The sequence below is a fragment of the Lolium rigidum genome, chromosome 6 (genome assembly GCF_022539505.1).
Source record: "Lolium rigidum isolate FL_2022 chromosome 6, APGP_CSIRO_Lrig_0.1, whole genome shotgun sequence".
Lineage (NCBI taxonomy): Eukaryota > Viridiplantae > Streptophyta > Magnoliopsida > Poales > Poaceae > Lolium > Lolium rigidum.
In genome coordinates, this window is record NC_061513.1 from 15,409,455 (window position 1) to 15,432,113 (window position 22,659).

At 48.5% G+C, this 22,659-nt stretch overlaps 1 protein-coding gene across 1 annotated transcript; it reads right to left on the minus strand.

Moving 5' to 3' along the window:
- Positions 1-18,985: 18,985 nt before the first annotated feature.
- On the minus strand, positions 18,986-21,947 carry LOC124661207 (eukaryotic translation initiation factor 4E-1-like). The gene is made up of 5 exons (XM_047199068.1): positions 21,655-21,947; positions 20,382-20,547; positions 20,168-20,293; positions 19,343-19,408; positions 18,986-19,261 (listed from the first exon to the last, which is right to left on the minus strand). Exons 1-5 carry the CDS (start codon positions 21,885-21,887, stop codon positions 19,211-19,213), a joined length of 642 nt encoding a protein of 213 aa, XP_047055024.1. The 5' UTR covers positions 21,888-21,947; the 3' UTR covers positions 18,986-19,210.
- Between the last annotated feature and the right edge of the window lie 712 nt (positions 21,948-22,659).

Consider the following 22,659-nt stretch of genomic DNA (forward strand, 5'->3'; position numbering starts at 1 on the left):
CACCCGGAAAAAGAACTGCCACAACTTGACGTCTGGCCGGATCCCAAGATGTCCTTCGCGAGAGAGTCACGAAGTTGGACAAGAGAAGGTATGAATTCGGGCAAATGTTGTGGGGCTGGAGCCCGTAGGTGCTCGAGGATGGAGAGAAAAATTCCGAACAAGGGAGTGAAAGTCCGCGTTCCACCCAAGCCTTAGTCATAACGACTTCTCCGGTTTCTGGCTTGGGGACGACGGAGTCACGTGTGAAGCTCCAATGTGAGGAGATCATTCCTTCGTTCTGGAGCTCTCTAAGCTCCACATCGGTAGTTTCGCAAGGCCACCATTGACCTCGTTCTCCTTCGCGGATCCGGGCCTTGGACGCCTTCTTGTTTTCCGCCTCCTGCACCTTTGCTTGCCATCCGAGCTTGTCCCTCGAGTTCTTCTTGGAGCTCTTGGAGGGTAGGAATCCGGCTTGGAGCGGTGCTTTGGAAGATGCGGAAAAAGGTTGAGCTAGTCGATGTCGGAAACATACGGTGGTAGGAATGATATGGGATCCGGGCATATGGGTTCTATCTGATTGGGATCCGGGCTACTCGAAGAGCTACCAGTGCAAAGTGACGATTCGAGTGGCATGCTTCCGGCTGCACCCATACAAAGTGTTTGAGTACCCGGATCACTAAGCCTATCTTCTACACTAGGTTGTCTTCTACAAAGCCGATGAACTTACCGCTAATGGCGCGGTGGCTCGACGGAGCTCCGGCGGAGATGAGGTCGCCGAACTTGAAGGAAATCGACCCGCGTGACCACGAATCGGCGGCGGAGCGAGTTTCTCGTTCAAACGTGAGAATCTTGGTGCGAAGGGAGCCTAGGTTCGGCGGCGCGCGAAGTTCACCGTGACGAAGTTCGCCGGAGTCAAGATCTGGCGGGCGGCGCAGGCGCGAGGAGGAAGACGATGTGGTGAGAGGGGGTGAAAGAATGAGTTTTTACCGGGCCGCGGGGTATTTATAGGCCGCGCTCGGAGATTCGGGATCCGGATCCGACGGTGGAAACTGAACGGTCACGCCGTTGGATGGATGACACGTGTTTAGGTCAAATGCGGTAAAACGACGTGGAGGTAATTTAACCATGCACTCCCGAAAATTCCGGTGAAGATTGGCATCTGCGAAATTTTAGCGCGGGAAATAGGGAAGTTATGCTGCGGAAATACGGGACTTCCGTTGTTGAGCATGATCCGAAGATGAAGGATTTCTGAAGCCGTTTGAGTCTTTTAAGATTCCGGATATAATTTGTCTCTCATTCGAGCGGGGAGTAATCCGGAGATGTTCTTTTGAATGTCGATGGATGAAGTCCCGCGGGGTGGGACCATTTTCCGGCTATAAGTTGGAAAAAAGAAGAAAATGCAAAGTTGGAGCTCTTCAAGTTTCTCCGCATTACCAACGTTTGCCGGAGATTATAATGAATCAGCAAGGCGGAAGCTCGCAGTGAAACTCGGAGAACTCCGGGGGCTACTGTTGTGGGTATACTTCATAGGTGTACCATCGACGGTGCCTAGATCCGGCAAGCCCGGGTGGCCCACGAGACGGTGATGAGGCATGTGGCCCATCGGGCGGCCCGATTGCTGTTGATCATGCAGGAAGAAGTCCAGTCCAGGATCAGCAGGCCGGATCCGCACCGACATAGGAGTGACCCGGATCCATGGAGGCCCATGAGGAACCCGGATCCAGGACGACGTGTATGGAAGGCGGATCCGTGACGTGCACGGCAAGATATTGTACCGTAGTTAGGCTATCTGTAATCCGGCTAGGACTCTCCATGTAAACCCTAGATCCGTGCGCCTTTATAAGCCGGATCCCGGGAGCCCTAGAGGCACAACCACAACTCATTGTAACAACGCGAAAGCGCCCCGATAATTCCAGACAAGCGGCAGTAGGCCCTGTCATCGTGCAGGTGTTCCGAAGCTGGGTAACTCGCGTACCACCGTCCCGTGTGCTCTCCGCCCAATGGCCCCTACTTCTTCTCCCCCTCGTGAGGATCCCTCCTCCGAGGTACCGTCGATTAGGCAACGACAATGGTTCAACTGAAAGAGTAATGATATGAAGTTGCGGCTATTATCCATATAGTTTGCCGCTGCTATGGGTTTGCGTTTAGCATATTTGTAGTGGTTGAGCATGGGATCTTCTTCCTCCTGATTATGAGGAATATGGGAGAACTCGGAATCCATAAGCTCCTTCGTCTTATGTTCCCGTATGTCGGTTATGGCTCTCATAACAGCTATATGGTAAGCTCGTATTGGTTGTCCTTGCTTCCCCAGCTGGCATGACTACGCTCATTCCCAAAGATTCGGGAAGTCGCAGTCCTACCCTGCACTTGGCCAATACCGGACCATCATAGAACATGTATTTCTTTACTGGAATCTGGGGATCGCACCCAAATTCCAATAACATGGCTCGTAGGATATCTGCAAGTCCTCCTTGGTACTCGTTTAGTGTGGAATCCATAACTTTCACGTTTCTTCCCGGTCGTGAACTTGCCATGTTGGCTGTAGAAATAGAAAGATTATGAGATTAGTAATAATGCCTCATAATAGAGTTAATAAAGAATTATCGCACTAAAAGATATGATTGTTGTATTCTCAATTGAATATACACCATATTTTTAGAGAATTCTTTATTAGTCCTATTTGACTCCTAACGTTTGGTCCCATTTACTAGGTTCCAACCTAAGGTCAAAGCTTTTGCTCCGATACCAACTCGTGGTGACCCCGCATACCACTGCATGTTGTAGTATGCCGGTCGTTGATATAACATTCACGAAGTACCATTCCGCAAATATTACATCCCTCGAGTAGTACAACAGAACATAGCAGGGTCCATAACTCATTCATTGATTATTACAACTATCATACACATATCATCTTGGAGCTCCTCTTGGGTCCTAAGAGGAATACTCCTGGGTTCGAGGCGAACCCAACTTAACTTACAATACCAGAGTCTCATTAAACTAAACATTTATTTCATCGAGCAGCTAAATACTAAGAGTTCGGGCTGCTCGGTTACTACTACTACCGGTTATCTCTAGGCTTGATCTCCTCCGGAAGCCTCCCCGGATCCGTAGACTATGAGATAGTCTACGCCTTCAACTCCTCCTGAGAGGTCTTGTTCCTCGTAGCCGATGATCTCGGCTCCTTCATTGTTGTCGTAGTCCTCCTCCAGACGATTCAGACAATCTAAGCATGGGATTTAAGAGTGGTATGAGTACGAGCGTACTCAACAAGTTCATTATAGATAAGAGGTGTTTCATGCTCTAGCTACGATATTAGACCAGAAAGTCTAATACCAATGCAGGTTTTGGTAAACATTTCTTCAAGAGATTGCTTTTATTTCAAAGAGCTATGTCCGTCGGCCTTCACCGGTTTACTAGAACTTCATGGAGCTCCTTTCCGGCCGCGTTCGCGAGTTCCTTATCCCGAAACGAGGGAGTGACAGGTCACGGTTCTTTACACTCTGCAGAGGTGTGTTGCTTTACCCATAAGAGATCTTAACCTTGGTGCCAACCGGGCAGCTTTCCCGTCCACACTTCCTTCGGTGTGAGGCCCGGTATAAGGTCTAGCCAATCATGTTCCTCCGCTACCTCGCACACCCACCCTTTGTTGCACACCCCGACCCTGGGTCCTCGTTGGTCCTCTTATACCAATTAAGGATGGACCCCGACCACGACAACATTTTGGGACTCGTTAACCAAACTCCTTCGCCGGTAGCTGCAACCCATCATAGACCACTTACCGTGGGGAATTAGAATGGGATCCCCACCCCACCGCTTGCCCAACCTGGGTCAAGTGTCTACGGTAAGCGCATCCGTTGATGTACGAGAGGTGGAAACACTTTTGACTACTCCGTCCCACTCCGGATCTTATGGTTAACACGGGTATTACGGCACAAGAATCATTGGCGACATTTGTTGTTTAATCCTAGATGGATATTAACCCTTGCAATGGAACCTCCACCATATCAACACAATCCATGGTTCCATTGCCCACCACATAGTCATATTCATAGTTATGAAAGTAGTGGTTTTGGTTTTTATGCAATAGTGATAACCATAATACTTTTGCAAGTAATTTGATAGAAATACTCAAATGACATGAGCAAGTGATGAACTTGCACGAACACTGCAAAGTTTTGCGGTTGGAAGGTGTGGACTGACCCTTGTCCTCTCGTTTCTGAAAAATAGCATCATTGTCCGATAAGGGCAATGGTTAAAGAGGCAATTATGCATGATTCCATTTTTAGGGTTTGTTCCCCCCTTCCGATGTCGTTATTATTTCATGTAAGAGGTTAGTACTAAGAGTAATTTAGGGATACTTGATTTAAAGTAATATAACAACCTTGAAATGTTGTCAAGGTGTTTTTAAAGTCCAAATGCATTAATGGACTTATTTTCATTATTGAAAATAATATGTGTGATTTAAATCATTATTTAAATCATCAAATTAAGACTTATTCTTCTTTATATTCAAAAATTCTCTTTGATATTTTATTTAGATAGAGAATTTTATGCTGATTAATTTTCATATTTTTACTTATTTTTTTAGAGCTGTATTTTATTTTATAATATTCTTGGAAATTCTCATTTAAATGGGTATTTTGGAAATGTCCAAAATACCCCTCGGGCCCACCTGTCAGGCGGCCGAGCTGGTTAGGTTGGACCAGCCCATCGGGCTCGGTCCAACCGACCCGGCACTCGTCGTCTTCTCGCCGTGTCCTAACCCTAATTCCCCTTTCGGCTCCCGCGACGCCGAAATCGCCTCCGCCGTCGCCGCTTTAATCCGGGCCGTCTCCGGCCATCGCCGGCGACGAGATGGTGCGGATCTGGACCGCCTCTCGATGGCGGACATGGTGGTCCGCGTCGATCTGACGCTTGCGTCCCCGTTCGCTCGCCATCGACTCTCCCGTGCGCCTGGCTTGTGGCGTCCGCCGCCACCGCGCGTTGGAGATGCCGTGGACCTTCCTCCTGGCGCTCCCCTGGGCGCGTGGTGCTGCGCTGGGGTGCTGTGGTGGTCGCCGTGGCTTGGCTTGGCCGGGCCCGGTGCCGCCGTGTGCACTGGCGTGCGCCGCCGTGGCCGCCGTGGTCATGTCGACCACCCCCTCCCCGGTATGTGCTCCTCCTTCTCCTCTGCTATCTGTTCTACCTCTTCTCCTTTCTTTGGATGCCCTGGCATCCACCTGATTGTGATGCTGCTTCTACACCTATGTGCTCTGCTGCTGTGCTTGCTGTGAATGCGTGTATGCTGTTGTGCTCTCTGCTGTTGCCATGGATCCTAGCTGATGTGATATGCTGCTGCCGTGCGTATGATGCTGTTGTGCCTATGCTGCTTCCGTGTGTGCTTTTCCTTGCCCCTGGCTTGATCATGATGCATGATCCTTGCATTATGCAAGTGCCAGTGCCCTGGGTGTAATGTGTATAGGGCTGTGAATCTTGGAAATGCTCAATTGAGCATGGCTGTTGACTAAATAACACCATCTCTTAATGGTGTGCTTCTGGATACAATTGTATTTAATTTATTTACTTATCTGTGATGCAATTATTTATGAGATGTGGCTATATAGTTGATCTGGTTAAATGTGTGGTTGATAGGCTTGGCTCTAGCATGTCTTAGCAGGCTCTAGCAAGCTTCTGATGATCATATGATCATCAGTTGCTTGTAAATGCTGCTGTGTTACAACTGTGCCTCTCTTCTGCTCATCTTTGTGTCTGTGTGACACCAAAATCTATACTGATGCATGCTTTTGCTTGCTCAAGAAGTTGCTGATGCTTGCAATGATCCATTGGATCAGCTACAAGGCTCTGGTGCTTGGATTACTTATATGATTCATTTATCTGTATTACCTGGATTTGCTAAAATGGATAAGTGATGTGAACTGCCTTGCAGTGATGATCATAATAATTAAATTAACTAGGGCTAGTTGGATGACAACCACTGGTTGGTACCCTAGCCCTCTACTGAGCCCTACTGGGTGATGATGTGGTGGCTTTAGGTTTTGGTTATGGGTTGAGGTGGCCCTGGCAGCTCCTTGATGCTGTCATGGGTAGCTCCCCCTCTCTGTGACTTGTTGTGGCTTTGTGAATGCATCACTGGGTAATTCCTTGTTGGATTTCCAGTGATCTTTTATGTTGACAAACAAGAATAGACACATATTGTCTATCTATCTGATGGTGTAATGGCTATAGGTGCTGGGTGAAACTGATTAGCTAGATAGGATCATCCCTTGTTGGATTTCTTTGATTATGTCACTGGTTTGGCATAGCCAATGTTCCCAGGGTGCTTTCCTATTTGTTTCTCTCTTGTTCACTTGCACCAATTTGGCCAGTAGCCATATGATGACTCACATATAGGGTTTCTACCCTTGTGGTGTGTTTGAGATCATGCCTGTGCACTTTATGAGCAAAACCATCTGGTTTGCTCATGATAAAGTGTATACCTCACTCCAGCTCCTAGATTAAAGTGTTGTTGTAGAGGATTTGCTTCTGGTGATTTGCTTGACTTGCCCTGCTCCTCCTTGTGACTGGTGATTCTTGATCTGATTCAGTGGTGAGGTTGGACAAGTTGAACGAGCCTTGGTCGTTCCTCTTGTTCTAGCTGTTCTTGGTGTTCTTGGTGACTTACCCTATTGCTTGTCGTTGGATGAAGCAAATGGCTAGGGTTTGGCTCTGAAAAGTTTAAATATGTGCTCTCTTTCTCTCCCTGGTCGACAGCTTGGCCTGGTCATCTTGGTGACTCTCCCTGGCTGTGTATGTGCTGGTGGACATGCCCACTGCCTTGTGAGCTGCCTGTGTGGTTCCTGGTTGGAACTTGGTCCATTTGGTGGATCAGCTCGGCTGATCTTGATAATATCCTCTCAACTTCTCATTTTATTGCTAACTTGCCAAGTGGCAATGCCACTTGGCATAACACTTGTCTTTGGTCTTTGTTTGTGTGATCACAGGGAGCAATGTGATCACAATGGATGAAGATCAAGATCCTCTTGGCCAAGATCTCCATGATGATCATCTTGTAGTAGTGTAGGGTAGATCATTCACTTGTAATTTTCTTTTTATTTTCTTTCTTCTATATTTGCCCAATTCTATGTAATGTGTTGTATTAATCATTTATTTCTCTTATGAATATTGTAAAGACAATGTAAATTGTGTGATGATCAATAAAGCTCAAAGTTTTCTCTAATGAGCTTTACTTTACTTTAATTGCTTATATTGTTTATAATTTATATTTTACTTAATGAATTTCCTCACAATTCAATATTTAGGGTAATTATTTAATATTTGAATTTGAAATTCAAATTCAACATTGGTTTGAATTCAACCATGTCACTTTATTTAAAATTCAATCATGCAAACTCTCCCTCTCTTCTCGAAACCCTAAACTAGTGGAGTGAGTTGCAAGTTTGTCGCACTCTCGAAACCCTAACCCCGTAAGGTGTCGAGAGAGAAACTTGTCCCCCTTCGATGCAGTTTTTGTTTAAAAGCGCGAAATTTCCCCAGAATTTACTATGCAATGCACATCCCTTTCTAAAATCTACCCCTCGATCGTCTCTAAACCTGGGACATTACAATACCTCTCTCCGACCAATAACAAATAGCGGGATCTGGAGATCCATAATGGCTCCCACATATTCAACGATGACTTAGTGATCGAATGAACCATTCACATACGATACTGATTCCCTTTGTCACGCGATATTTTACTTGTCCGAGGTTTGATCATCGGTATCTCTATACCTTGTTCAACCACGTCTCCTGACAAGTACTCTTTACTCGTACCGTTGTTATCACCAGATTTTGGCCAAATCAGGAGAAGGGCCGTAAGTGAGATGGGCTTGAAGGATATACGCGTGGAGGATCTCTGAAGCGGCCTGACACGAAGAAGTTGGGCTAAATTGCCCGTGATATCTGTATTATAGTAGATCGCATCTTAATTTAGAAGTTAGAGTTTAACCCGTGCACGGTTAGGTGCACGCCTGAATTAGAAAGTCCCCGGACTATAAATATGTATCTAGGGTTTATGAAATAAACAACAATCAACGTTCACCACAAACCAATCTCGGCGCATCGCCAACTCCCCGTCTCGAGGGTTTCTTCCGGGTAAGCACCATGCTGCCTAGATCGCATCTTGCGATCTAGGCAGCCTACGTTTATTCGTCGTCCATGCGTTGCTCGTATCGAAGCCTTTTTGATGGCGAGCAACGTAGTTATCATAGATGTTTTAGGGTTAGCATTGTTCATCATATCATATGCTATCGTCGTGCAACCCTTAGGCATCTAGCCGCCCTTACACCTATCTTGGGTGTAAGGGCGGCACCCAGCTTGATCATTGTTTAGTAGATCCGATCCGTTATGATTGCTCCTTGTTCTTCAAGGATTAGTTTAATATCTGCATTGTTAGGCCTTACAAAGGGTTGGAGGATCCGGCGGCGCGTAGGGTGTAGTTTGCTAGCCCTAGACGAGGATGTTCCGAGGATCAACTTCGTGTTGGTTTTTAGGCCTTGTCTAGGATCGGCTTACGATCACCGTACGCGGCCGCGAGGCCCAATCACGAGTAGGACGTTCCGATTATGCGGTGAAAACCCCAAATCGTAGTAGGTCGTTTTAGCTTTGCTTTGATCAAGCAGGACCACCATCCGATCGTACACCTCGTACGCATCATGGGTGGATCGGCTCCTTGAGCCGATTCACGGGATAACACGAGAGCCGATCGAGGCTCGTATTTAATGTTTACGTGTATGCCATGCAGGAAACTAAGCGAGGCATTCATCCAACACCTTCCTGACCAGGTATAGGTCAGGTGGCACGCCCTTGCATCAGCATCGGACGTGCGTGCCGAAGGCTTTGCGGGCCGTCGCTCGGAGGGACCGGGGGCCAGCCGCGGTCCTGGGAGATTCCCGGCTCTACGGTGTTGCCCGTCGCTGCCCGCCGGTGGGTTTCTGACCGCAACACATTCTGGCACGCCCGGTGGGACCATCTTCGACATCAACCGCATCGCCATCTACATCTGAGATGGCGGAAGGCACTCCGGTCAAGTACGAGGATCTGTCTGATGAGCTCAAGAAGAAGCATGACGAGATCAAAGCAGTCCTCGAAGCCGACCTCATCGGCTCTTTTCACGAACCCGCTCACATGGCATCGAGGTGGAAAGGGTTCTCACCTGAAGCGCGCTCGATGGAGTGGACCTGTCCACCCCGTCGGAAGAACGCACCCGGGTCGCTGCGTCGGGAGATCAACTTCATGGTGGCTCATTCGCTGCACCGCCATTACGAGAGCCTGGTGAACACTTTGGAGCGTGTTGCTCTGCGGGTGATCCAGGAGATCATGAGCCATCAGTATTCTCCGTCGGGACCAGCTCCAGGGACTTACCAAGGAGAGATGCCACTCCGGTCCCGTCCACCGCTGCCGTTCGCGTTGGCAGCACCGAAGTGCCGAATTCATCGGCATACGTCATCTACAAGATCGGTGGTGACCCTAGTGACTACCAATTCTTGCATGAGGCGCCCAAGGAGATCCCGCACGGATACACGTGCGCATACGTGCCAGGCTGCGATGGCTGGGCACTCTCGAACCGAGGCTGCAACGAGCGGGGACTTCCGGAACGGCGGGAGGGACGTCGGGAGCAGATCTTGAGAAGCGAGACGTGGCTAGCTAAGTATGCCGCTCCGACAAACCTCCAGAGCTCAGCTCCTGCAGTTGGCTCAGAGCTGGAAAAGCAAGCATGGCTGGCTAAGTATGCCACCCCGGCGAATCTTCAGAGTTCGACGCCTGCAGCCATCACCGCGGATCAGATTTGTACAATCCTGAAAGACCAATTCGGCATGATGCCGAAAAGGAGGACAATCGGCTATTCCAAGCCGTACCCCAATGAGTACGAATTGATCCCACTACCACCCAAATATCGGCTCCCTGATTTCACCAAGTTTAATGGATCAGATGGTTCCAGCTCCATCGAGCATGTGAGCCGATATTTGGCACAGGCCGGGCACGATCTCGGCATCGGACGAGCTGCGTGTGAGGTTCTTCGCACGGTCCCTCACGGGATCGGCTTTCGGGTGGTACACATCGCTGCCACCAAACTCAATCCGGACTTGGAAGCGAGTTGGAAGAACGGTTCCACGTGCGGTATCACTCGGAAGCTTCCGAGGCTGGCATTGCCGATCTAGCACAAGTACGACGAAGCGCGGGAAACGGTGGCGAGAATACGTCCAGCGCTTCGGGACCGTTAGGAACCGATGCTATTCGGTTCATGTGAGTGAAAAGAAGCGATCGAGTTGGCGGTGGTGGGGCTCTCATCATCGATCAAGGACGTGGCCTCCCAAGCGGACTACCCTTCAACGGCGCACATGGTGCGAAGGCTGTCGGCATATGAACGGCGCCACCCGGATGTTTACCGGGATAAATTCAAGCGTGCGGTGGTCCTGGTTGAGGCGGATGAAGATGAAGGTGCTGCGGGAGATCAAGAGGTAGCGAGTGGCTGAATGGACTCGGGGGCAAGCCCCGTGTCCTGTAAATGGGTTAAGCTACAAGGTCCTCCAAAAGGGTTTGACTTCGACGTGACCAAAGCTGAGCAGATTTTCGACCTCTTACTCAAGGAGAAGCAGCTAAAGGTACCCGAAGGCCACAAGATCCCCACGGTGCAAGAGCTGAACGGGAAGCCATACTGCAAGTGGCATAACACGTTCACCCACGCCACCAACGACTGCAGGGTGTGGCGTCAGCAGATCCAAATGGCGATAGAACAAGGGCGGCTAATTTTCAGCCAGTACGCCATGAAGGTCGACACACACCCTTCCCCGCCGTTAACATGGTGGAATACACTTACCATGGAGGGTGCCAGCCAGGATTCTCGTGCAATATCAACATGGTAGGACCTGGGCACCACTCTGGTAAGGACGGAGATGAGGGCAGCTGCTCTCATAGCAAGGACACGAGAGGAAGCCGCTCCACGCGATCGGCTCCGTCACGATGGCAAGCGCTACATCACGAGAGGGAGAAGTGAGGAACGTAAGATATCAGCGACCTCTCTCCGATCACCTCCTCAACAAGTATGTGGGTCAATATGACCAACGCCGGCGATACAACGACGATGATGAAAGAGATCGTCCGGCTAGGGACGCCGGGAGACACCGTCGGCATGATCGCGACGAGGAGCGATATGAGCGCCACGCCAAGGAAAAGTCGAGAGAGCAAGACGACGTGGATAGGCACCGGGACTGCCCCTTCTTCGGACACTCGCTGGGATTCAGGAATGAGCCGATTGCCTACAATCGGCAGCGCCAGAATGTAAACGAAAGAAGAAGGATGCAGCCTAACGTGTCCGTGTTCAAACGTCTAGGGCCTCTCCCGCCTCGGAACAAGCATGCTGAGTCCTCTCGGGTAGAAGATCTCGAGGAACTAGAGGACGATGATGAAGAAGAAGACAAGTATCATCGGCCAAGGTGGTGCCCCGATGGGCTCGGCCGTTCCCAAAAGCGAAGGGTTCGGCGACTACGTGGGTTGGAGGAAGGCCGAAAGGTTATACTGCACACGTTGAGGAAGGCGCGGCCCGATCCGGCCGCTAAAATTCAGCGAACCCCGGACGAAGAAGGTCGGCCACAAAGGAAAGAGTGGCGCCCCGGATAAAAGAAAGCCGATGATGAGACATCGGCCGGCACAAACATGGTCTTCATCCTTCCAACGGAGTTTAGTGCTCCGGGATTAGACGAAGCACTCGTGGCACAACTTGACTGCGGCCCACGGCCGGTCATCTTTGAGAAGCCACGAGAAAGAAGTTACGAGGCATCCGAAGGCCCCGTACTTGCGAGGTTACATCAATGGGCAGCTTTGTCAACAAGATGTTGGTGGACACCGGAGCGGCGATCAACATTATGCCATACTCCATGCTACGTCGGTTGGGACGCTCTAGCTCGGATCTGATCAAGACCAATGTGACGCCGAGCGATTTCAACGGCCAAGCATCCGACGCACAAGGTGTTCGAACGTGGATCGACCGTAGGAAGGAAAACCGTCCCTACGACGTTCTTTATTGTCGACGGCAAGAGCACCTATGCTTGTCCTACTAGGGAGAGATTGGATCCACGCCAAGCTGTTGCATTCCATCCACGATGCACCAATGCCTAATACGAGTGGGATGGAGATGAAGTAGAAGTCGTCCACGCGAGATGATTCAGCCGAGATTTCAACGGGCTGGCATGAATGTTTGGGAGACATCGAGGCCAAGAGCCACTCTCAGGCATCAATTTGGACGACTGCGAGCGCATCGACGTGACAAAGGACGGGGTTAGGCTGGTTTTATCCACCGGCCTGACCGTGTAACAAGAGCAGCATCTATGGACAAACGTGGCGATGCCGATCCATGTGATCGGCCCCAAGGATCTATGGAGGAACATTACAAAACCTTCATCGAGCAAACAACATGGAGGCCGATTCCAGCAATCGGCCAAAATTATCTTCACCATCCATTCTGCTTGGATTCAACGTCGATCTAATGGGCAATGGGTTTACGTCGGCTGATGAGCTGGAAGAAGTCCACACTGGTCCTAACAGAGCCGACGTTCACATATAGTGCCTTGGCTAACCACAGAGCCGATATCAGCAGTTACCTGGCAGAATCGGCTCGGGGGGCACCTAATCGGATGAACATGTGCGATACATGTGCAGTGAAACATTGGGGGCCGATAGAAAAATCGGCCCGTAAAAAAAAATTCTCATAAGGAACAAAGCCGATGCATAGCCATCGACTCTAGCACAATGACACAGGATCTACCAGTTACGTGTTCAAGGACACGGATGGCCTTCTGCTCCTTGGAGGGGGTGGACAATGAGAGCTTCCTCAGCGACAATGAGTTGATTTGGTGCCAGAACCTTCTTTTCGAGGACTTCCAACCCTTTGTCGGTTAAGCCGTTGGTGTTTTGCCTTCAATATCGGCTTTCAACGGAAGAAAGGTGATCGATGGTGGTGATCGATGGTGGCAAGTTTGCTCAGGTCTGCTCAAGTTCGGGCCCATTTGTCTGAACTATATGTCCTCACCGCCGTTCTCGCCTTGACTGAGGCTCGGGGGGCAGCTGGCCTGGTAGATGCTCTGTTTTTGGAAGCCGATTGGGTCATCATCGGCTAGTCCTGCATCGCAATTTTCTTCAAGGATGGTGATCCAGCGGAACTCAAACTCATTGGTCGAAGAGATGAAGGATAGATCATGAGAGACCGATGCGTTGCCATCGGCTTATTGAGCATTGACCAAGTTCACGATCACCCCGTGGTCGAGGAGATGAAGGACGGATTGTGAGAGACCGATGCGTTGCCATCGGCTCATTGAGCATTGGCTAAGTGACGATCGGCAGAATCAGTATGAGGGAAAATCGGCTAAATTAGCATGAAGGAAATCGGCAAAATCAAATTGGGGGAATTTTTCATTGATGAACAAGATTTCTTACATAAAGAGCTGATTGCTCTCAAAAGGAAGTACTAAGGGGATACATTGCCCCGTCTACTACTACGATCCTATGCTAAGGGTCCTATCTACGGGCCGTCGCTGCCCTCGTCGTCGCCGTCGTCGCCGATGTCGGCGCTACTCCCGGCGGGCTCGTCGTCGGCTGCGTAGCGACCGCCGGCGGGACCCTCGTTGTCCTCGTCCTCCTCGTCGGCGTCGTCGTCGTCGGCCGTCGAAGTCGCCGAGGTTCCCCGGCCGGGGGCGAAGCGCTTGGCCGGCGGCTCGTCGGAGGAGCTGTCGTCGTCCTCCTCCTCCTCCTCATCCTCCTTCGCCTCCTCGGAGGAGGTGAAGTCGTCCCAGGAGAAGCGATCGTCATCGCTCTCCTCCTCCGATTTCCCGTCGGCAAGGAAGCGGAGGTCGCTCTCCCCGTCCGTCGAGGACTTGTCGTCCTCGGACCGGACGGAGAAGTCATGGGTGGACTCCTCCCCGGCTTCTATGGCGCGGCGGATGTTGGCCGCATGGACCTCCTGTGGGTCCCGTTCTGGCGTCGGCTCGTGGGAGGAAGAGGACTCGATGGAAAGTCCCGATGAGGCGGAGGAAGAAGAAGACATGGTGCGCGGGAGGGCTTTTGGAGTGCTAATGCGGAGAGGATGAAGAGGAGAACTGTTCGATGCGGTTAAATAAAAGAAGATGGAGTGGAGGTTTAATGTTCGAGCAGTTTTCGAGGATGTGGTGCCAAAAAACTGTCAAATCGTGCACAGAAGTTGGGAAGGCAATTCGTCATGATGAAAAATACTGCGACGGTTACTGCTCCGCCACGACATGACCCCTCGAAGGAAAAACGAGTGGTTTTGAAATTATCATTACCAAAACCGGGGGGCATGTGTTATCACCGGATTTTGGCCAAATCAGGAGATGGGCCGTAAGTGAGATGGGCTTGAAGGATATACGCGTGGAGGATCTCTGAAGCGGCCTGACACGAAGAAGTTGGGCTAAATTGCCCGTGATATCTGTATTATAGTAGATCGCATCTTAATTTAGAAGTTAGAGTTTAACCCGTGCATGGTTAGGTGCACGCCTGAATTAGAAAGTCCCCCGGACTATAAATATGTATCTAGGGTTTATGAAATAAACAACAATCACGTTCACCACAAACCAATCTCGGCGCATCGCCAACTCCCCTGTCTCGAGGGTTTCTTCCGGGTAAGCACCATGCTGCCTAGATCGCATCTTGCGATCTAGGCAGCCCACGTTTATTCGTCATCCATGCGTTGCTCGTACTGAAGCCTTTTTGATGGCGAGCAACGTAGTTATCATAGATGTTTTAGGGTTAGCATTGCTCATCATATCATATGCTATCGTCGTGCAACCCTTAGGCATCTAGCCGCCCTTACACCTATCTTGGGTGTAAGGGCGGCACTTGATCTTTGTTTAGTAGATCCGATCCGTTATGATTGCTCCTTGTTCTTCAAGGATTAGTTTAATATCTGCATTGTTAGGCCTTACAAAGGGTTGGAGGATCCGGCGGCGCGTAGGGTGTAGTTTGCTAGCCCTAGACAGGGATGTTCCGGGGATCAACCTCGTGTTGGTTGTTAGGCCCTGTCTAGGATCGGCTTACGATCACCGTATGCGGCCGCGAGGCCCAATCACGAGTAGGACATTCCGATTATGCGGTGAAAACCCCAAATCGTAGTAGGTCGTTTTAGCTTTGCTTTGATCAAGCAGGACCACCATCTGATCGTACACCTCGTACGCATCATGGGTGGATCGGCTCCTTGAGCCGATTCACGAGATAACTCGAGAGCCGATCGAGGCTCGTATTTAATGTTTACGTGTATGCCATGCAGGAAACTAAGCGAGGCATCATCCAACACCTTCCTGACCAGGTATAGGTCAGGTGGCACGCCCTTGCACCAGCATCGGACGTGCGTGCCGAGGCTTTGCGGGCCGTCGCTCGGAGGGACCAGGGCCAGCCGCAGTCCTGGGAGATTCCCGGCTCTACGGTGTTGCCCGTCGCTGCCCGCCGGTGGGTTTCTGACCGCAACAACCGTGGTATGTGGTCTCTTATGAACCATTCATATGCTTGCAAGCTAATATAGACGACATTCCACCGAGAGGGCCCAGAGTATATCTATCCATCATCGGGATGGACAAATCCCTTCGTTGATCCATATGCCTCAACTCATACTTTCCGGATACTTAATCCCACCTTTATAACCACCCACTTACGCGGTGGCGTTTGATGTAATCAAAGTACCTTTCCGAGCATAAGTGATTTACATGATCTCATGGTCGAAAGGACTAGGTAACTATGTATCGAAAGCTTATAGTAAATAACTTAATGACGTGATCTTATGCTACGCTTAATTGGGTGTGTCCATTATATCATTCATATAATGACATAACCTTGTTATTAATAACATCCAATGTTCATGATCATGAAACTATGATCATCTATTAATCAACAAGCTAGTTAAGAGGCTTACTAGGGACTCATTGTTGTTTACATAACACACATGTATCAATGTTTCGGTTAATACAATTATAGCATGGTATATAAACATTTATCATAAACACAAAGATATATAATAACCACTTTTATTATTGCCTCTTGGGCATATCTCCAACATTCCGAACTAAAAGGGTGACATGAATGGTGACTTGACTTGAATCACAACTGAGTTGTGGGAATGACACTAATGTTCCCACTTGAGTTAGTTAGCAATTGAGGAGTCCTTTACTAAATGTTTATGAACTAAAATTGGAATTATGCAAATAAACCTAGAGCTTAGCATCCTTTAATAAAGTTGATGGTACTTACCCTAGTATTAGTTTGCGAGTACTTTAAAGTACTCATGGCTTTGTCCCTGGCTATTCAAATGGCCAGACTATGAAGGAGAGCAGCAGTATGAGGAAGATGGACCGCAGGACGTCTACGACAACTAGGACCACTCCTGACGTCAACAGTTGCCTGTGGAACAGATGGACCACGACCGCTACTTCGCTTCCGCTATGTGTTTTGTAATTGGATCCTTGGATCCCCTATGTTGTATTAAGACTGGATCATGTGATCCTTTGTTGTAAGACGATTATGTGTTGTAATGAATGATGTGTTGTGATATCAATCTATTATGTCTCGCAAAAACAATATTCCTGGGATTGCGATGAATGGCATAATAGGCATCTGGACTTAAAAATCCGGGTGTTGACAGGGTCCGTCTCGGAGTACGGCCGAACTTCGTCACAGGTAGCTTAGTTGGGTGGCTCCCATTAAATTTTCTCTTGCATTGGGAACGGTCTTGTTGTTAGACTTCACCTGTAGTAAGTGGGGTCGAGCATGCGTATGGTTACATTTGAGCAACCCCTGCAGGGTGTACATCTTATCGATAAGCCGTGTTCGCGGTTATGGACGACTTGGAGCTGTATAGCTTGATCATAGAACAACTTACACCTTTATGTTGCCGCTAATAATTTGTTAATAACTTGCGTAGTAAATTAGCATCACTACAATGGTTACCTAATAAAACTTGTCAACCATGTGAGTACCCTTGTTAGTACTTCTTCCTAGTGAAGGGGGAATGCATCGGATGAGTTATGATTGCAGAGTATAGAACTGTTACCTTATGCGCTCTCTTATCTCCTCTGATTAGACGAGTGTTGTAGCGTGTCTCTATTGGTTAGTTGTTTTGCTCCGCTAAACTCCACCATATAGCCGGGCGATGTTTATACCGCCCACCAGTGAGCACAACTAGTTTTGTCTCGCAAGTACGTGCCATGTACTTACCCTCGCCTTTCTTCTTTTTGTCTCCTCCCCCTTTTGTCGGCAACCGATGGCCTGAATTCTACAGGTACAAGATGATGACGTTAGCAAGGTTACCCTTCCGGCTTGGCCTAGGCAGGGTTATGGACGCCACTGGTTATCTTCAGGACTCTTAGTCCAATTTGTATCTTGTCCGTACTCTAACGTATTCAACATTTCTGTATGATTCGGATCTTGGATATTTGTGTCTTGACTCGTTGGAGTCGTTGTTGTAATATATCTGTTTCTTGTGGGCTCTATTGTAATCCTGTTGTAATGTTACCGCTCCTGTTAATTCCTCTGGCATCACGTGTGTGATTCGTCGCACAGGTCGTGTCGGAGGGCATCTCTGAATCGATATCGTGCGGATTTCGGCGGGATCGCTGGAATCCTCAGGGTACCGGTTCTGGGGCGTCACACAGAGCTTCAGGTTGGGTCCTTCAAGCCTATGGAAGTGTGTACTTCTTGTGAGCATGAGACATCCTTGTTTGTTGATGATGATGCATTCGCTGAGATGATGACGTTGAAGACTTTGTTGACAAGGCTTGGGAGGATTCTTTTGTTACTGGGGAAGACCACATCTTTTGTTGCTACTCCCCTCGTGTGTGGCCTTGCTCGTCGCCACTGCCCGCTATGCATGTCGTCTCTGAGTGCGAGGATGTCGATGTGATCATGGTTCCGGTCATGCAGATCATACCTCAGTTTCTGGAGCTATGTGGGGAGAAGCCCTAGCCCTCTCCTTCTCTGGCAAAGTTGCAAGTGGTGCCGCTTGGGGCTTCGGTGATGGACTCCATGGCACTGCCGATGCATCTTGGCCAGCCGCTTGACTTCGTTGGCAGTGGTGACAAGGTTAATGAGACAACTGATTTAGCACCTAGCTCTGATGTGCTCTTTGCAAAAGAGCTTTACAACCTACTCGTCAGTTTGGAGGTGACCTTCCCTGGATCTGGCAAGGAGATTACTAGCATCCTATTAGAGAAGGCTACAGTTTCTAAAATTAAGAAGGTTAAGGATTATCTCAAGAGCAAAAGAAAAACGAGTGGTACCTCAAGGAAGGCGTCCGTAGCTGGTTGATGAATGGTTCTCTTCTTTTGGGTATGAGATCCTTACTCTCTAGTGGTTATCAAGGCGTACTCTCTAGTGGTTATCAAGGCCTCGAGGGTCTGTAGTTGTAGCATGTCGGGAGGGTTGCTTAGTGTGCTTCAGCAGTTGGGGTGTCAGCATGTTTTCAGGGAAGTGCGCACGTGGTTTTGTTGTAACGACTTTCGCCCGTTTTTCCATTAATTACCTAGGTAATTATCTTCTTAATGGTTTTTTTGTAACGATTTTCGTCTGGTTTTCCATTAATTATCTAGGCAATTATCTTATTAATTAATAGATTGAGGCAAGCTTTTGCCTCCGTTTTTTTTTAAAGTAGTTTGAAGTGCCAGATTGATCAAAACAACATGTCCGGCGCAGAGGGTTTGCTGTAGGCAAAGAGAAATTTCCCAATGGATCAAGTGTCATGATAGTCCAACACGTCGGTCCATTTCGAAAAAAAGTCCAACAAGTCGGTAACAAGGAGAACAATCAGCATCCCTGTGGCAAATGTGAGATCTCTCTTTTCCGAGGGAAAGTAATTAGCGTCCTCATCTCGACTGTGCGATCCACAAGACCAGCGATGTGTGCGGTCCTCCATTCATATGTACCATCAACGGATCAGCAAAGTATACGGATTTGATTGCAAGCACACTACAGCTGGGAGCCAAAACGAGTTTTTTGCTTCTCATACAAACTTATGGAGTACAGTAACGGCCAAGGCAACATGTTAGATTATGTCTTTCAAGCAATTCACAGCAACGTACGGTAACAAAACCTCCAGGAACAACCACTACAATCCAGATATCCAAGAAAAACGATCCTGCGTCCAACAGTAGGCCTGTTGTGCGCTCCTAGGATAGACAGGGCAACGCCGGTGGCGGGATCAGGCCGTGTAGCGGTTCTTGGGGGCTTTATCTGCCTTCTTTGCATCCTCCTGCAATCAACCACAAACCATGTCAGCCACAGCAAGCTAGTGAAGAAGCGAGATGAAATCCAGACTTGAAGTGCCACTCACGTGAACAATGAACCCGATGGAGTCCTTGTATTCCAAGAACTCCTTCCACTGCTTACCAATGCTTATCTGGCAAACCAAATCAAACAGGGAATATGTTCAACATAGCTAGGAAATCAATAGTACACAGCTGATAATTGACCCAAACGGAAAGAAAAAACAAAATATGCACTTGTATCCACAAACCATGAAACAGTTAATAATACTCTCTCAGATGATAAATCATGTAGTACATCCTATTTGGACTTCATACTCCCTTCTGTTCCATAATATAAGGCGTATATAAGTTTAGGCAAAAGTCAAACCCTACTAAGTTTGACCAAATATTTTACGAAAAAATATCAACACGTACAATATTGAAGACATATTGAGAAAATATACTTTATGGTGAATCTACTAATATTGATGTAGTATTCTAGATGTTCATATTTTTTGTATAAAGTTTATCAAACTTGGAAGATATTGACTTTTGACAAAACTTAGATGCCTTCTATTTTGGGACAGAGGGAGTACAAAGGTAGGTGATGAATTTACCCAAGTACCCACCGATGATTGATTTGCAATGATGAGCGATTCTTTTGCATAGGAAAGAAAATAATTAGGACTATGCTTCAAATAAACATGTCCTGCCACCCAATGGAGCACTGGCAGACCTTAGTGGAGGCCAAAAGGGCCATAATCCTTATTCAATTATGTTCTGCTTTCCGGATAACCCTTCTACATGTGGATCAGCGCTATCGTGCAAGATTGTATTCCACAGTTTCAAACTATTTTGGTATGTATACAAGGCGAAGAGACAAGTTTGCATTACATATTTTCAATACATACCTGAGCAGCTTCATTGGTAGCATTTTTAGTCCAGATAGCCACTCTTTCCTGCTTCCCACGCACGCTAACAACGACTCCACAAATTTCATCACCAAAGTCAAATTGCTCACCAATAATCGCCAACAACTAAACATAAATATTTTTAACAGGGAATTAGGATAGAAGTTATAAATGAGAATCCTGCAAAAAAAAATGAAGTAAAAGATGCTCTTACAGTATGCAACCACAATGTGTCAGATTTCCCTCTGCCACAACTGATGGTCCATTTACCGCCATTGGCACAAATGGGGTCTTCCCATTTCGGCTCAATCTTATTCTTGAAGCAATGAAGGTCGGCTCCCACACCCAATTTGCTAGGGTGATGGATGTTGTTATAAAGGCTGAAATACCACTCAACTTGTTAACGATAAAGGAATATATTAAGAGCCAAAAACAAAGCTCGAAAACAAATGAAAGATTAAACCAAATTATCAAAACAAACATAACCAGATTTCTGAAGCAAGCTATTAGCATACGGAAATCACCCTGAAATATATTTGGTGAGGATGGCAGAATTTCTGTAGATTATCTTAAATCTGTGACCATCTTGCAACTAGAGCCACGGAACATACATACTTTTGGCTAGTATCAACTAGATTATAGAGGCGTCAAGTATGAGTAGCACACTACCCAAACATAAGCTTCAAAATCTCTTAGAATCACAAAAGAGGAATGACTATTGTAGCTAGCTCCAAGCATAGACATCCTTTTTTTCCTTTTCTGGTCATGTGTGCATCGTTTTCTAATTGTTTCGCAAACATTTGAACACATACTGATGGGCTACAAAGATGCATATCTCGGCTCATGTGAAACGCACTAGGAATTCAACCATAGAGTTGTTTATAAATGTGTTCTTCCGTTGACTAATTCAAGACAAGCGATTGCACGTACTGAGCTAGCATCCTTAAAACTGAAGCGCACTGTTAATATAAACAACCGGAAAGAAAACATAATCTCAAATTTCTAAATCAAGTACTCCATCTTGAGAAAACCTTGCAACATTTCCATCAAAACAAAACCACCTTCCCATACATGATACACATAATAGAAGTACTACTTCTTTCCGTAAATAAATGTCTTAGATTTGTCAAAATTTGGATGTACTCTCTCCGATCCCTTTTAATTGACTCAGATTTAGATCGGATAAATCCGAGTAAATTAAAAGGGATGGAGGGAGTAGGTAGACACTATTTAGTGTATAGATACATCAAAAATTGAGCAACGCAAATGCTACCTAGATCCACAATCCATCTTACAAGCATAGGCTGCTACCTAAATCGCATCCGGTAAACCTAGTCCATGGGCAGCAGCAATAAAACTTGACCCAGCCACCAGAGACATGACATCAAACTACCGGCCGGGGACAATATATTTTCATTCCGATTAGAAAGGAATCTGGCGATATCGTCCGGGGGGGGGGGGGGTAAGAAAAAAAAGGAGAAGGATACCTCCAAAAGTCCTCTACGGTGGAGAAGGTGTGGATGGGGTGGATGGTGCTCCCCCAGGCCTGTTGCCTCGACTTTCCCTGCGGGTTATCGAACCAGAAGGTCCAGGCGTGCTCCAGCGGGTGGGTCAGCGCCCCGCCGCGCGGGGCCGAGGAGTCCTCGTCGTCCGCGATCTCCCCCTCCTCCCTCTCCTCCCTGCCCGCTGACACGGGCCTCGTCTCAGTGTCCTCGGCCATGACGGCGGCGGTGATGGGCGGCGGTTCCGTGGGCTTAGGGCAGACGAAGCAAAGCAGAGCAGGCGGCGGCGGTGGGGTCGTCTTCTATGCGGCGTCTGATCGGCTTCGCCTGTACCATGTAGGGGAGTGGTAGAAAACGAAGAGCCTGGGCCTGGGCCTGGGCCTGGATAAGCCGAGAGAGAGAGAGACTAGCTTCTGGAGGCCCGTGCAGGGGTTTATTAACCCTTTACTGCCTGCCTGAATCCTGATGATCATCCTAGTAGTCGTAGCCCGTTAGAGCATCCCCACTCGTCTCCCCGAGGCCCCCCGAGCGACGTTTTTCCCATTCGGACGGCGTAATTCGGTCCAGTCGCGTCCCTGGTTTCTCGATTTCGTCCGGATTTGGGCCTAAATTCATCCGGCGAGCACACGCCATCCCCGGTCCCCCGAGGCGCGCTCGGGGACTCCGGACGAAAGAATTTGGCGCGAAAGAGTCGTGTGGACCCTCGTAGTCGGCGAATGGACCGCCAAATCCTGTGGATTTCCCTCCAATTTGCTTGCATATCTCCATTCTCTCCCGCTGAATCTGTGTAGCCGTCTCCATTTCCCTCCTCCTCCTCTTTCTCGTCCACCACCATGCCGCCGAAGCCGAGGAAGTCGCGGCCGAAGAAGGAGCGGCCGCCGGGTGTGTCCAACGCCGAGTGGGCGGGGGACGAGCTCCGGCGACAGGTCGAAACAAGCGCCAGGGCGGAGAGAGAGAAGAAACTCAACGCAAAGAGGGCGGCGTTGGCGG

Bases quoted from the DNA above. Each gene is read 5' to 3' on its own strand.
- LOC124661207 (XM_047199068.1), bottom strand. From the start codon at position 21,887: ATGGCCGAGGACACTGAGACGAGGCCCGTGTCAGCGGGCAGGGAGGAG. The intron at 20,548-21,654 runs GTATCCTTCTCC...GTGGTATTTCAG, and splicing joins ACCGTAGAGGACTTTTGGAG to CCTTTATAACAACATCCATC. The intron at 19,262-19,342 runs GTGAGTGGCACT...GGTTGATTGCAG, and splicing joins CCATCGGGTTCATTGTTCAC to GAGGATGCAAAGAAGGCAGA.